The sequence below is a fragment of the Oncorhynchus masou genome, chromosome 26, assembly GCF_036934945.1.
Source record: "Oncorhynchus masou masou isolate Uvic2021 chromosome 26, UVic_Omas_1.1, whole genome shotgun sequence".
In the NCBI taxonomy this organism is placed as follows: Eukaryota; Metazoa; Chordata; class Actinopteri; order Salmoniformes; family Salmonidae; genus Oncorhynchus; species Oncorhynchus masou.
Genome location: NC_088237.1, coordinates 14,570,588 through 14,585,837, shown reverse-complemented (window position 1 = coordinate 14,585,837; position 15,250 = coordinate 14,570,588). Strand labels below are relative to the sequence as shown.

Sequence of the window (15,250 nt, the reverse complement as noted above, 5' to 3'; positions counted from 1 at the left end):
GGAGTGGCCATCACAAAGCCCTGACCTCAATCCTATAGAAAATGTGTGGGCAGAACTGAAAAAGCAGGTGGGAGCAAGGAGGTCTACAAACCTGACTCAGTTACACCAGCTCTGTCAGGAGGAATGGGCCAAAATTCACCCAACTTATTGTGGGAAGCTTGTGGAAGGCAACCCGAAATGTTTGTCCCAAGTTAAACAATTTAAAGGCAATGCTACCAAATACTATTTGAGTGTATGTAAACTTCTGACCCACTGGGAACGTGATGAAAGAAATAAAAGCTAAACAAATCATTCTCTACTATTATTCTGACATTTCACATTCTTAAAATAAAGTGGTGTTCCTAACTGACCTAAGACAGGACATTTTTACTTGGATTAAATGTCTGGAATTGTGAAAAACAGAGCTTAAATCTATTTGGCTCAGGTGTATGTAAACTTCCGACTTCAACCCTATTACATTCATATAGCTGTTCTATGTTCAAAATTTTTTTTTAAATCCCAGAAACAATGCCTGTCATTGGTTGGCTCTTCGGTAATGGCATCATATACACACTTGTTATTGGTGGGTCCGACTGAGAGCACATCAGACTGCAGCTTGGGGAAGAAGCCTTGTTCATATTTGCCCTGTCCAATCTTCATATCCAACAGGTGGGGGTGGATGGCTGTGTGGTCGATCTTCAGCAGCCGCTGTTCAATGGCCTGGGCTGGAGAGGGAGATCAAATCAAGGGAGGGGGATTTAAGTAAGGCCTTCTTTTGGTATAACCACTAATTGAGAATACATTTATTACAATGCTAGAACTAAACCTTTTGAGTTCACTTTGAATGAAGAGACATACACACACACAAGCGCACACACACACACACACACACACACACACACACACACACACACAAATAAGCTGCCACTCTCGTGCTCCTCTACACAAAGCTTAGCAGGACATAAAAGCATTGTGTTTGTTCAATTCATCATCTCAGTGCTTGTTCTGTCTTTCTCAGTCTCTCTGTTGGCTCTCCAAACCTACCTCCTTCTCTAACAATTTCCTTTCTTTCTTTAACGAACACAAGGTAGAGAGAACAGATGCAGTACACCTCAACCCAAACCAACAGGCATCTGTCAATTAACCCCTGCTCGTATCTGTTGGCGAGGTCATTATTTACATGGCAGATATGAGCTTTTTTTGTCAAATCAAAACCCTCTGAATTTATCCTCCAATCTCAGTCCTCTTTGTTTGTCAGACAGGAGAGAGAGAGGAGCACCGGAGCGACCGAGGGAAATTAAGCAGAATAAAATAGTTTCTTTTGTGTGTGTGTAATTGGGAAACTGCACGCGCCACCACCTCTGAAAGAGCTCTCCCTGAACAATTAGGCTTTTACAGCATTAAAATCTGCCAATGTCAGACCCTGTCAATTGACTCCCCATATACCTGTAGCGCGCACGTGCAGCACACACACTTCATTGTCTGTGAGAGTGTCTGGTCAGGTCTTTTTTTAAGCTTAATTAGAACTCATTTGGCTTGCCCTCGTTAAGTCTCGGATTGCTGCTGCGTAGGCAAAATGAAGTGAGGAAGCCAGACTCAGTGGGGCAGGGGAGGCAGGGGTGTTTGGGGGGAAGCGTGCGTGCGTGCGTGCGTGTGTGTGTGTATGAGAGAGAGAAAAAGAGAGCGTGAAGGAAAGAAAGAGAAATAGAGCGTAGAAGAATGAGCTTTGTGGGGTGAGGCTTTCTTTGAGACAAAGACAAATGGGCAGAAAAGGCCAAGGGGAGCACCTGCTGAGTGGAGAGAAGTCTGCTGTTTCCAATGAACACATGAAATAGAGGTCAAGAGGGGGAAGAGGATGATGAGACAGAGGGGAAGAGGATGGATGTGGAAAGAGATGGATTTAAAGTGAGTCCTGTGTGACCTCTTAAAGCATCGTTGGTATGCCAGCCAGGCAGACAGACCGACAGACAGCAGTCATCTACAGCATGCTGATCAGACAGACAGCACAGAGGAGCACATTCTCATTCAAGACCAATCTTTCAATTAGTCCCTCTCCTCTATCCATATTTTTCTGTTAACTACCAAAAACTCTTTTTAAACGACCATAGATTTGCCCTTCAATTCCACCTGTCCCTCCCCTCTCTCGCCCCCCCACCCACCCCTTCCCCACTCACCACTCTCTTCAGACTCACCTGACTCCTTGAGGATGGTGCACCTCTGGTAGTTGGAGGATCGCAGACTTGGGGCTCTAACGTTGTATAGACGAGCTTTATCGATGCGTCCGTCGAACACGCGGAGCAGCGGCTCCTTCTCCTCCCACTGGGACATGATCTTGTTGTCGATGAAGGTGGCGAACATCTGGGTCTCGATGAAGTGGGACAGGAAGGGCAGGTAGGGCTCCGGCTGGTCAGACAGGAAGGATGCCTGGAGAGAGGGGAGATATGTTAGTACAGATACACAAAAGAGTAGGGAAAGACATGAAGACAAATACTAGTATGTAGGGAAATATACAAATGTAATTACAAAATGATATTAGGTGCACACAGGGATGGACAGAAATGACAAAATAAAATGACAAAATACCATAAAGATCAACGTGTCAAAATAAACTACAAAATACATGTATTTTGTATTTAGAAATACATTTACTTGCTATGACTGTGTTATGTTGTTTATACACCTTAGTTGAATGCACTGACTGTAAGTCCACCTGGATAAGAGTGTCTTCTAAATGACCAACATGTAAATGTAAAAATGAACCTAAATGAACTGCAATGCACACTGGGTATTATTATTGGCCTCGTTTCAGGGCAGAGTTCCTTAAAAGGCATGCTGTGAAATTGTTCATTTTTGTATATTTGTATGTATATTTAGTTAATTTATCACACCATAGTACCATTCAAATTACGTACTAAGTACCGTGTTACAAAATACAGTGCTTTTATTCAGACCCTTTGACTTTTCCACATTGTGTAGTTCAGCCTTATTCTAAATTGGATTAAATAGTTTTTCTCCCTCATCAATCGACACACAATACCCCATAATGACAAAGTAAAAACAGGTTGAGATTTTTGCTAATATTTTTTTAATACAAAACTGAAATGACACTGACATAACTATTCAGACCCTTCACTCAGTACTTTGTTGAAACACATTTGGCAGCAAGTCCGGGCTCTGGCTGGGCCACTCAAGGACATTCAGAGACTTGTCCTAAAGCCACTCCTGTGTTGTATTGGCTGTATGCTTAGGGTCATTGTCCTGTTGGAAGATGATGAAAACTCGAAGCGGGCCGTCAGGTGCCTTTTACTGAGGAATGGCTTCCGTCTGGCCTGATTGGTGGAGTGCTGCAAAGATGGTTGTCCTTCTGAAAGGTTCTACCATCTTCAGAGGAACTCTGGAGCTCTGTCAGAGTGACCATTGGGTTCTTGGTCACCTCCCTGCCCATGTCCCTTCTCCCCCGATTGCCCAGTTTGGCCAGGCTGCCATCTCTAGGAAGAGAGTCTTGGTGGATCCAAACTTCTTCCATTTAAGAATGATGAGGCCACTTTGTTCTTGGGGCCTTTCAATGCTGCAGAGTTGTTTTGGTACCCTTCTCCAGATCTGTGCCTCGACACAATCCTGTCTCAGAGTTCTACGGACAATTCCTTTGACCTCATGGCTTGGTTTTTACTCTGACATACACTGTCAATTGTGGGACCTTATATATTTAGTTGTGTGCCTTTCCAAATCATGTCCAATCAAATGAATGTGGACTCCAATCAAGTTGTAGAAATATCTCAAGGATGAACAATGAAAACAGGATGCACCTGGGCTCAATTTTGAGTCTCATAGCAAAGGGTCTGAATACTTAGGCTATTTCAGTTTTTTGTTTTTTGTTAATACACCTGTTTACACATTATCATTATGGGTTATTGTGTGTAGAGTGCTGAGAATTTTTATTTATTTAATCAATCTTAGAATAAGGCTGTAACGTAACAAAATGGAAAAAGTCAAGGGTTCTGAATGCCCTGTACATTGGAGTGCAGTTCAGCCCACTGTAATGCAAATACTAAGAAGTAACTGAAATGCATGTATTTGAAATATGTAACAGAAATACTGCCCATCTCTGGGTGCACAGCACGTAGCATAAACTCACACCAACCAACTCTGTTATCTGGCTGTTTGCTGATATGAATGCATTTCCCCTGTGATTTTATAAATGTAAACATTGTTATTGCCAATACCGTGTCTTAACAGCTCCAGCTGTGTTCGTCTTACTTATTTATCAAATGGAATATTTTCATAGTGGACGGGTTTCAGGAAAGAATTTAATCCAGCATCTCACAAACATGATAATGCTCCAGTGGACTTCCACTATCACACAACACAGGCCTCAATAAACAGCCCGTTACATCAAGGTAACAGTGTGTGTGTGTGTGTGTGTTTGTGTGTCAACCCATCTCACCTTATCAAAGTTGTGCATCTGCTCTCGGTTGGTGAGCCAGGACTCCAGGTCTGGAGCGCTTTGGATGACGAAGGCCTCATAGTCCGCGAACATCATGGTAAACCTGCTAGCGAACACCTCCCTCAGCTGTACATTCAGCTTAGCGTTCCTCAGCTCCTCCTCATCGACTGCCATCCTCCCCCTGAGCCTCTCCCTCACCCCCTACCCCCCTCAGGGCTTCCACGCGGACCCCCGTTCTCTTAGCCAGAGCCTGGAGTCTTTCCAGAGTAGCGTTCCCTTGGAGAAGCTCCAACACAGCTAACTGTTCCCCTCCTAGGTTCCCATTCCTCCCATCGTCCTCTAGCTCCCTCAGGGCCTGTTGGCTCTTCAGACCAGGGTGACGGGTAGAGACAGAGACAGACCCAAGGGTGGTGGTGGAGGTGGGGACAGAGGTTGGAGGAGCGCCCCCCACTGGGGATATGCCGTAGCGGAGGAGGACTTCGCTGAGCTCCTGGATTAACTCTGGTTTGTTAGGGAACTGGGGGAAGTCTTCAGGAAGCTCGATACAGTGGTTGTCAATGTCCACGAAGCACAGGTTAGCCTGTTAGGAGAGAGAGCGAGAGGTTTGGAATAACATGGAAGTTTATACAACAATTATAACATAGCTATTGCTCAATGAATAGATACTCAGGGAGGGGTGTGTTGGGGTTGGGGACATGGACAGATTGAGTATTGGGTAAGTGGGTCAGTTTGTGATTGTCAGTATTAAACCCAAAACACCAGTCTCAACGTCAACAGTGAAGAGAAGACTCCGGGATACTGGTGTTTACTATTTAATGAAACTGCCAGTTGGGGACATGTGAGGCGTCAGTTTCTCAAAATAGACTAATGTACTTGTCCTCTTGCTCGGTTGTGCACCGGGGCCTCCCACTCTCCATATATATTCTGGTTAGAGCCAGTTTGCGCTGTTCTGTGAAGGGTGTAGTACACAGCGTTGTACGAGACCTTCAGTTTCTTGGCAATTTCTCGCATGGAATACCCTTCATTTCTCAGAACAAGAATAGACTGAAGAGTTTCAGAAGAAAGCTCTATGTTTCTGGCCATTTTGAGCCTGTAATCGAACCCACAAAGGCTGATGCTCCAGATACTCAACTAGTCTAAAGAAGGCCAGTTTTATTGCTTCTTTAATCAGAACAACAGTTTTCAGCTGTGCTAACATAATTGCAAAAGGGTTTTCTAATGATCAATTAGCTAATACAAGTTTATCATTTTAAAAGGCTAACACAACATGCCATTGGAACATAGGAGTGATGGTTGCTGATGACAGGCCTCTGCATGCCTATGTAGATATTCCAAAAAAAATCTGCCGTTTCCAGCTACAACAGTCATTTATATTAACAATGTCTACACTGTATTTCTGATCAATAATGTTATTTTCTTTCAAAAACAAGGACAATTCTAAGTGACCTCAAACTTTTGAACGGTATACACATGCTGTGTTATAGTGTATACTTCCAGGCTCTACTGTCCCTGTGAGAGGATGACTAGGGGATCCTGTACACCTGAATACATGACATTAGCATTTACTGTCTGGCATCTGAAACGCTGGGGTTTCCACCAATTGACTATAGTTTTATAACAGCATTTGCTAGGCTCCAGATGTGAATTTCAAAACATTTTCTTCTCTGTGTACTTCTGGGTCCAGGTTTGACTCCATATGCATTGCTCTGTAAGGGCTGAATCAGCCGTCTGTGCACAGATCTGACCTGACGTGGATTGGCTTAACGGAGGTTTATTTAGGTAGTGGAGAAGACTGCAGGCCATCCGCCTGATTTACGAGATGAAGAAAAAGGAGCACGCACCCCGCTGGGTGATTGTACAGGCACACAATGTTTGGCCTAGTTTCGGTTAAAAGCCATTGGTTCCTCTTTTGCATTAAAAAGAAAGGATGGAGGATCAAGATGGACAAACTGATATGAAACGGTTGGTATTCATGAGTGTATGCATGTACTTGTTTGCTATGCAAACATGACGAATTTGATTAGGAGACAAATTACTGTTCTGCCATTTGAAATGGAAATGAGATGAATTCTTTCTACAGAGGGTTAAAAAAGGCAAGTCTTTCATTCATTCACATCCTCGCTCTATGATCCTTCCCTTCTTTCAGTTTGCTTTCAGCCGTCCATTTCTAGGTCATCCTCTTCACTTCAAAGAATCATTCAGGAATTGAGATATTTCTAAATTAAAACATTTGGCACCGTGTGATCTTTAAGGGAGGATCCGGAGGAACAAAGGGGGGGCAGACAATTGGATTGTGAGGAGGAGGAGGAGGCAGGAGCAGCACCAGGGAACGCCATCGGATGCTGCACTGACTCAGATAATTAGCATCCATACGGAATGGGCCAGATTAATGAGCGGTGGGAGTGGGGGAGAGCCCCGAAGCTGGGGATCTCTTTGGGATGTTCCAGACCATTAGGAGTCTTATCTTGTCACACACACACACACAAGGTTCCATCACTTTCACTGTCTGAGGAGGTCGCTTCAGCCCTTCCAGAGAAATATCAGTTTGAGTTCCTTCTACAAAAGAACAATAGGGGGCTATGCAAACACATTGGGCTGCGAGTGATACTTCTATTGGGTTTTTATCTCCAATAGACTCAAATAAACATTCAATAGACGTTCCTCTACAATAAGGAGTCTGAAAGCTGCATTTCCACTTCCCGCTCAGTCTGAATAGGAGGCAGGTATAGTCTGTCTGTGTGCGTGGGAGGCACATTGTGGAGAGTCAGGGTTGGATGGCATTGGACAGTGTGCATTCAGCAACAATGAGCCCTTACTGTAACTGTCTACTGCATGAGACACACACTTACAAATAATAAAAACAGACCCAGTCTCACACACAGTCACAGAGACACACCTCCTGTGGCAGCTCTAGTTTGGAGCGGTCGGTGCCCTCCTTGGACTGCAGGCCCATGAGGTAGGGCACGGGGGCATCCAGGAAGTGCAGCAGTGAGGCAGGTAGGATGGGCACGTAGACATGCTGCCACTGGAACGGGAAGAGCAGGGTGGTGATGCCCTCCGCAACTGTCATCAACCGCTGGTAGTCTGGAGAGAGGTAGGGTGGGGGGGAAGGGAGAGAAGTTGGGAGGGGGAGAGGTGGAGGAAAAAGGAGGGATGGAGTGAGAGATTGGAAAGGTGGAGGGGAGGGGTAATACAAGGGAGATGTTAGAAGAGGGAGGAGAGAAGAAGGTGCAGAGAATAACTTTAAATCAACAGATCAAAATTGAATCTGGGGGCAATATGGGATGAAAGAAATTCTGTTCTGATGGATTCAATTTAAATCACCATTCTGTGTGTGTGTGTGTGTGTGTGTGTGTGTGTGTGTGTGTGTGTGTGTGTGTGTGTGTGTGTGTGTGTGTGTGTGTGTGTGTGTGCAGTACGTGTGTGTGTGTGTGTGTTGGCCCATACTGGTTCCTGATTAAAGATTAGGATCAGTGGTCTCACCCTGGCTTTGGTACTGAGGTTCAGGAGTTCCATCATCAGATATGAATAAAATGATCAGACCGCAAGCCTGACTGACCTCCACAATAAAACGGCACGCTATACCAATTTATCCACGCAACCCCTCTCCCTCTACCCTTTTCTCATTCCTCACTCGCTTGCTTTCACTCTTGCCACTGCTCAGGCACAGCGGTTCTGTGTACTTTCATTCAAAATGCATTACACTTTTCAAGGTCGACAAAGCATTAAACAAAGACCTAGCCAATTCACATTCTACAAGAGAACGAGGGGACCTGGCATTTGTATATTGCGTGTGTGTGAGCGAATGTGTGAGCGACTGTGTGCGAGCATCTACCTTGCCTCAAAGTCTGTCTGCAACTTGACCATCTTGCTATAAACACACAGACCAGCGCATGAGTCTCACACACAGATGGACGGACAGACACTAATATACCCTCTCTCTATTCCCAATTCGCCCACTCCCCCCGTATGCATACAAGGTCTCAGGTCAGGGAAAGACAGCTAGATGCATTGGACATTACACTGGACTAAACACTGCACACACAATATATTCCAATACAGAGGATGGATCCAGACTGGCTATATCTACTCTCTGTTCCGGAGAACAATGGTCGGTTACTGTGTATTAGACAGAGTGGCTGTAAGGATCCAGATGCTCGTTCAGAGAGCTGAAAAACAGCTCCACTATAGCATCTCCTCCTCTCGGTCTCATGAGCAACTAATCATACTAATAACACACTAACGCTGTGCAGAGAGCACACCAAACCTGGCCATTCATCAGTGTGTGTGTGTGTGTGTGTGTGTGTGTGTGTGTCCATTAGCCACTGTCTGCACCTCGAATTCTCAATTTTGAGGCCTAGCTACAAACAAGTCATTGGGAACAGAACAGGGGTGCTTGCAGTTGAAATTGTAATGATGTTATAATATATTATAATATAATATAATATATATATAATATATTAATATATTATTATATATTCTTCAACATAAAGGCGTAAAACTACCTCACAATGCTGTAGACACCTTGGGGAATACGTAGGAAAAGTAATCTGGTTGATAGCCCATTCACTGCTCAATAGGGACGCATTGGAATGCAGAGCTTTCAAAACATGAGGCACTTCCGGATTGGATTTCTCTCAGGCTTTCGCCTGCAATATCAGTTCTGTTATACTCAGACAATATTTCTACTGTTTTGGAAACTTTAGAGTGTTTTCTGTCCTAAGCTGTCAATTATATGTATATTCTAGCATCTTGTCCTGACAAAATATCCTGTTTACTTTGAGAACGTTATTTTTTCAAAAAGGAAAATACTGCCCCCTAGTCACAAGAGGTTGGCTCCTCTGTCCTCCACTCGTTACCTGCATTAATGGCACCTGTTTGAACTTGTTATCAGATGCTGAACCCAAACAGGTGAGATATTCTTATACCTGAACTCTCAAAGCAGTTGGAACATGAGACTAGTTGTGAACTCTAATAATGGGCAAGATTGGGCTAGCTGATCTTAGTTCAGATCAATCATGAAAACTCAATGACTCTGCACCCCAGAGAAGACGAAGTCTAAAAGGGAGCGGGATGAAACAGCTGTGAGTAGACTCTTGAATTCTTAGGGTTGATGGACCTGTCCATATTACTCCATCACATTGTAATTTCTATCAGGCACTCCGTGTGGACACCCCTGTGGAGGTGTTCAAAATGATCCCAGTCTTCCATGCAAACCCCATCCTGCACAAGCAGCAGCTGGAGGACCTGATGACCAAGATCAGAGGCTCCTTCAGCTTCATCAGGTACAGTACTGCTCAAAGATCACTTCCAGGTGAAAAGTCATGGATCATGTCCAATGTTCCACCTGGGTACATTTAACACGGGGCACTGCACGAAAAATAAAAGCTTATTGGTTAAGTCCATGTAGTCCCTCAATGTTTAAGTCTGTTTTGTTGGGTGTCTAATAAATAATAATAATAATTTGGATTAAACTCTGTCTCCAGGATTGTTTGGATGGAGAAGGATCGCCCACTGCCATCCTAGACTGGGCCGGCATGCCTCTGGATCCCCCTCTCCATGGGTAGCCTACCACAACAAAGTTGGTATTTCAGTGGCTGGGTAGCAGAACAGTCTATACTTAAAAGATGTTTTACCTCTTAATCTCAACAGTACAGAGACAGTCAAGGAGAAGCCCAGTGGACCATCTCCCCAAAACACCGCATGTAAGATCTGGAGAAGTGTGAAATGGCACCCTATTCTAGTGCACAAATTTTGACCAGGGCTCAGTTCTTTAAGCTTTTGACTGTTGGAGTAAGTATTTTAAGATGAATATTTTTGTCCTCAGTCCACCCCATTGCCTTCTAAACTCCTCCCTGTTGATGACAACCAGTCTGACCAATGGAGAGGGGTTGTCTAGAGAGCTGTGACCTGGACCTGACTACAGAGGACCTGGCTCAGTCATAGCCATTGTTAGAACTCTCCAGATCTGTTAAATGAGACCCATTAAAACAATGACATTTTCTTCTTTGAGATCCACAATTGTTATGAAGCATTTATAAAGCCCAGTGGTTATCCAGGTGTTGTAAGATCTGCATGGAACAACATCTGGGCAGAAATACCACAAAGTGTGGCATGCTGATACATAAAATACCTATCCAGGGATTGAAAAATCTGTCAGTTGCCAACAAAGTCTAAGCAGAGAATTAGTTAAGTAACATGTCTGATCTGCAGAATATGCTTATATAATTGAACTGTTGATCTCCTTATTAGAATGTCTCCCTTCGGATTCTGGTTTTGGTAGCTGCACTTCCTCATATGGGCCTCAGTCACATGTCCCTGTTGCTATACAGAATATCAGAAATGTACCTATGATGAAAATTACAGGCCTCTCTCATCCTTTTAAGTGGGAGAACTTCACAATTGGTGGCTGACTAAATACTTTTTTGCCCCACTGTATACACAATGCTCAAAAAATAAAGGGAACACTAAAATAATAATAATCCTAGATCTGAATGAATGAAACATTCTTATTAAATACTTTTTTCTTTACATAGTTGAATGTGCTGACAACAAAATCACACAAAAATGATCAATGGAAATCAAATTTATCAACCCATGGAGGTCTGGATTTGGAGTCACACTCAAAATTAAAGTGGAAAACCACACTACAGGCTGATCCAACTTTGATGTAATGTCATTAAAACAAGTCAAAATGAGGCTCCGTAGTGTGTGTGGCCTCCACGTGCCTGTATGACCTCCCTACAATGCCTGGGCATGCTCCTTATGACGTGCGGATGGTCTCCTGAGGGATCTCCTCCCAGACCTGGACTAAAGCATCCGCCAACTCCTGGACATGCAACATGGGGTGGATGACATGATGTCCCAGATGTGCTCAACTGGATTCAGGTCTGGCGGCCAGTCCATAGCATCAATGCCTTCCTCTTACAGGAACTGCTGACACACTCCAGCCACATGAGGTCTAGCATTGTCTTGCATTAGGAGGAACCCAGGACCAACCGCACCAGCATATGGTCTCACAAGGGGTCTGAGGATCTCATCTCGGTACCTAATGGCAGTCAGGCTACCTCTGGCAAGCACATAGAGGGCTGTGTGGGCCCCCAAAGAAATGCCACCCCACCCCACACCATGACTGACCAACCGCCAAACCGGTCATGCTGGAGGATGTTGCAGGCAGCAGAACGTTCTCCACGGCGTCTCCAGACTCTGTCACGTCTGTCACATGTGCTCAGTGTGAACCTGCTTTCATCTGTGTGAAGAGCACAGGGCGCCAGTGGCGAATTTGCCAATCTTGGTGTTCTCTGGCAAATGCCAAACGTCCTGCACGGTGTTGGGCTGTAAGCACAACCCCCACCTGTAGACGTCAGGCCCTCATGGAGTCTGTTTCTGACCGTTTGAGCAGACACATGCACATTTGTGGCCTGCTGGAGGTTATTTTGCAGGGCTCTGGCAGTGCTCCTCCTGCTCCTCCTTGCACAAAGGCGGAGGTAGCGGGCCTGCTGCTGGGTTGTTCCCCTCCTACGGCCTCCTCCACGTCTCCTGATATACTGGCCTGTCTCCTGGAAGTGCCTCCATGCTCTGGACACTACGCTGACAGACACAGCAAACCTTGCCACAGCTCGCATTGATGTGCCATCATGGATGAGCTGCACTACCTGAGCCACTTGTGTGGGTTGTAGACTCCGTCTCATGCTACCACTAGAGTGAAAGCACCACCAGCATTCAAAAGTGACCAAAACATCAGATAGGAAGCATAGGAACTGAGAAGTGGTCTGTGGTCACCACCTGCAAGAACCACTCCTTTATTGGGGGTGTCTTGCTAATTGCCTATAATTTCCACCTGTTGTCTATTCCATTTGCACAACAGCATGTGAAAGTTATTGTCAATCAGTGTTGCTTCCTAAGGGGACAGTTTGATTTCACAGCAGTGTGATTGACATTGTGTTGTTTAAGTGTTCCCTTTATTTTTTTGAGCAGTGTATATACACCATCCTGCCTCCCATGGGGATGACTAAAGACATGATAGATAGGAGTAATAAGACCCTCATAAAAGATCTGCACCACAGGACACGCAGAAAATGGAATGAGAATCATGTAGAGGCACTGTGAAAGTGTGGTTTGAGGATCACAGTAACGCATTATATGATTGGATCCCAGATAAGAAAAGGGAGACAGAAATGAGATGAAGACCAACACACAGTGAAAGTGTGGTAGCAAAAGAGCGAGACAGAGTGAGAAAGAGTGGGAGAAACCGAGAGAAAGAGAAATAAAAAGGAGAGTGCGAGAGTTGCTGAGTAAACTTTCTAGCTCATCTGTGGTGCACTGCACACCCACACACTCGTGCAATAACACACTGACCGTACACAAGCCAAAACGCTCACACTGCAATATTCAATTATGTATGAGGGGAAACCTAGTAGAGCTGCAGATAACTTGGGACTTTTACATGGCTTTACTTAAGCAATGCATAAAATAAAGGAAACTACACAGCAAACTAATACCCATGTATTTATATTGTATTGTATAAATGCACCAATTTGCCCTTCAGCTTCTAGTCTACCAAAGAAACGCTTGCAATCATTTTACCGGTAACTACTTCAAAGTGCTGCCAACATGCCCTTTTGGCATTCCCTATGGAAAACCAGTCTCTCTGAAATGAGCAGCGCAATAGAACCACAACAAGGAACATAAGAGAATAAAAATCAGGAGAACCTAGTTTATAACCAAACATACAAGCCTCTGCATGTTGAGGGTTTTGACTTGACACAGCCTGCTATGTGATGCAGAGAAAGATAGTGATTCTCATTAAAGGATGAGTCACGGTACTTTACTCATGTCTCAGCAACTCTATCCCCACTTTCCTTCCTCTCTCATCCACTGTTATGACTGTATTACGTGAAGATACCTTTATTTTACTAGGCAAGTCAGTTAAGAACAAATTCTTATTTTCAATAACGGCCTAGGAACAATGGGTTAACTGCCTGTTCAGGGGCAGAACGACAGATTTGTACGTTGTCAGCGCAGGGATTCAAACTTGCAACCTTTTGGTTACTAGTCCAACGCTCTAACCACCAGGCTACCCAGCCGCCCTGTTAAGCCCCTACATGAATATGAACACACTGCGTCGACAGACTTCATTAATACATCATCCTTGCTTATTTGACACCAGCCCTTCCTTCCTTAATATTCAACCCGTCACAGCTGTCAGACTCCAGTTTTCCCCAACCTGAAAAACATCAAAAGCACCCTGCAAAGGCTCATGGGGGAATAATATTATTCTCTCTGCCCGATGTTGACCTCAGCTTAACTACATGGGGCGGTAATTTCAGGCAGAGATTATGGGAGTGTTCAACTCTATTTCACAGGGCCATTAAACTTTCACAGCACCCTCCAATACTGCTTTCCAATGGAGGGTGTTGTGTAAAATATTTGTTATTGCTTGATAAGTTAGGGAATGCATTGAATTATCATCTGCAAACGTCCAATACAGATACAGTTGACCACAATGCTGCGGAGGCCAAGTGGAAAATGCGAACAGAAGAGACAAAAGATCGGCATCTGTGTTTCTGGTCGCCTAAAGTTCGGGATGGAAAAGCGCTTTCAGTGTCAACTTAAACCAGATATAATGTATGTTTATTTATTTATTTCACCAGGTAGGCAAGTTGAGAACAAGTTCTCAATTACAATTGCGACCTGGCCAAGATAAAGCAAAGCAGTTCGACACATACAACGACACAGAGTTACACATGGAGCAAAACAAACATACAGTCAATAATACAGTATAAACAAGTCTATATACGATGTGAGCAAATGAGGTGAGATAAGGGAGGTAAAGGCAAAAAAAGGTCATGGTGGCAAAGTAAATACAATATAGCAAGTAAAACACTGGAATGGTAGATTTACAATGGAAGAATGTGCAAAGTAGAAATAAAAATAATGGGGTGCAAAGGAGCAAAATAAATAAATTAAATACAGTAGGGAAAGAGGTAGTTGTTTGGGCTAAAATATAGGTGGGCCATGTACAGGTGCAGTAATCTGTGAACTGCTCTGACAGTTGGTGCTTAAAGCTAGTGAGGGAGATAAGTGTTTCCAGTTTCAGTGCTTTTTGTAGTGCTGGAGCGTTCCAGTCATTGGCAGCAGAGAACTGGAAGGAGATATTTTTTATTATATAATCTTTGAGAACTAACAATCACCAAAGAAAGAATCCCCCAAACAATGGTTTTGGAGAAATGGGGGTGACTAGAGAGATATACCTGCTGGAGCGTGTGCTACAGGTGGGAGATGCTATGGTGACCAGCGAGCTGAGATAAGGGGGGACTTTACCTAGCAGGGTCTTGTAGATATTGGAGCTAGATATTTTTTATTATATAATCTTTGATGGGTAGATGGGATGCCTCCAACGCTTCCCGGTGAAAAATGAGGAACATTAAAATGTTACTGGAAATGTTATTCATCCAGAAAAAGAGGTTTTAAATTATTTTGTTTCAGGAGCGATTCCCTCTGACAGTTGGTTTGATAAATTAAACATGGGAGATCATTTCTCAAAGGATAGATGAGTGGGGATGGATGGGAGCGAAGGGGTGGATGAGGATGAGTGGTAGGAGGAGGGAGAGGCCCGTCTGTCGCTTTTCGCTCAAGCAGACAGAAATGGCATGGTGCTAGTAACAGTGAAGTCCCTTTGTTTGACTGCCATCAACTCAACTAATGAACTCCCATGCATTACAGATTATTACATTAGAGACATTAAGCTCCAAACAACTCTAAAACAAAACAAGAACCACTTCATGGAAACTCACAACCATTAATTCATTAGACGACTAGTATCCA

General features: G+C 44.1%; 1 protein-coding gene across 1 annotated transcript in view; it reads right to left on the bottom strand.

The window, feature by feature from the left end:
- Positions 1 to 15,250, bottom strand: part of LOC135514857 (DENN domain-containing protein 5B-like) — an 81,525-nt gene that overhangs the window by 17,528 nt on the left and 48,747 nt on the right. Inside the window, 5 exon segments of the mRNA XM_064938518.1 lie at positions 554 to 704; positions 2,172 to 2,403; positions 4,424 to 4,601; positions 4,603 to 5,003; positions 7,320 to 7,507. Of these exon segments, the coding sequence (XP_064794590.1) occupies positions 554 to 704; positions 2,172 to 2,403; positions 4,424 to 4,601; positions 4,603 to 5,003; positions 7,320 to 7,507 (1,150 nt within the window).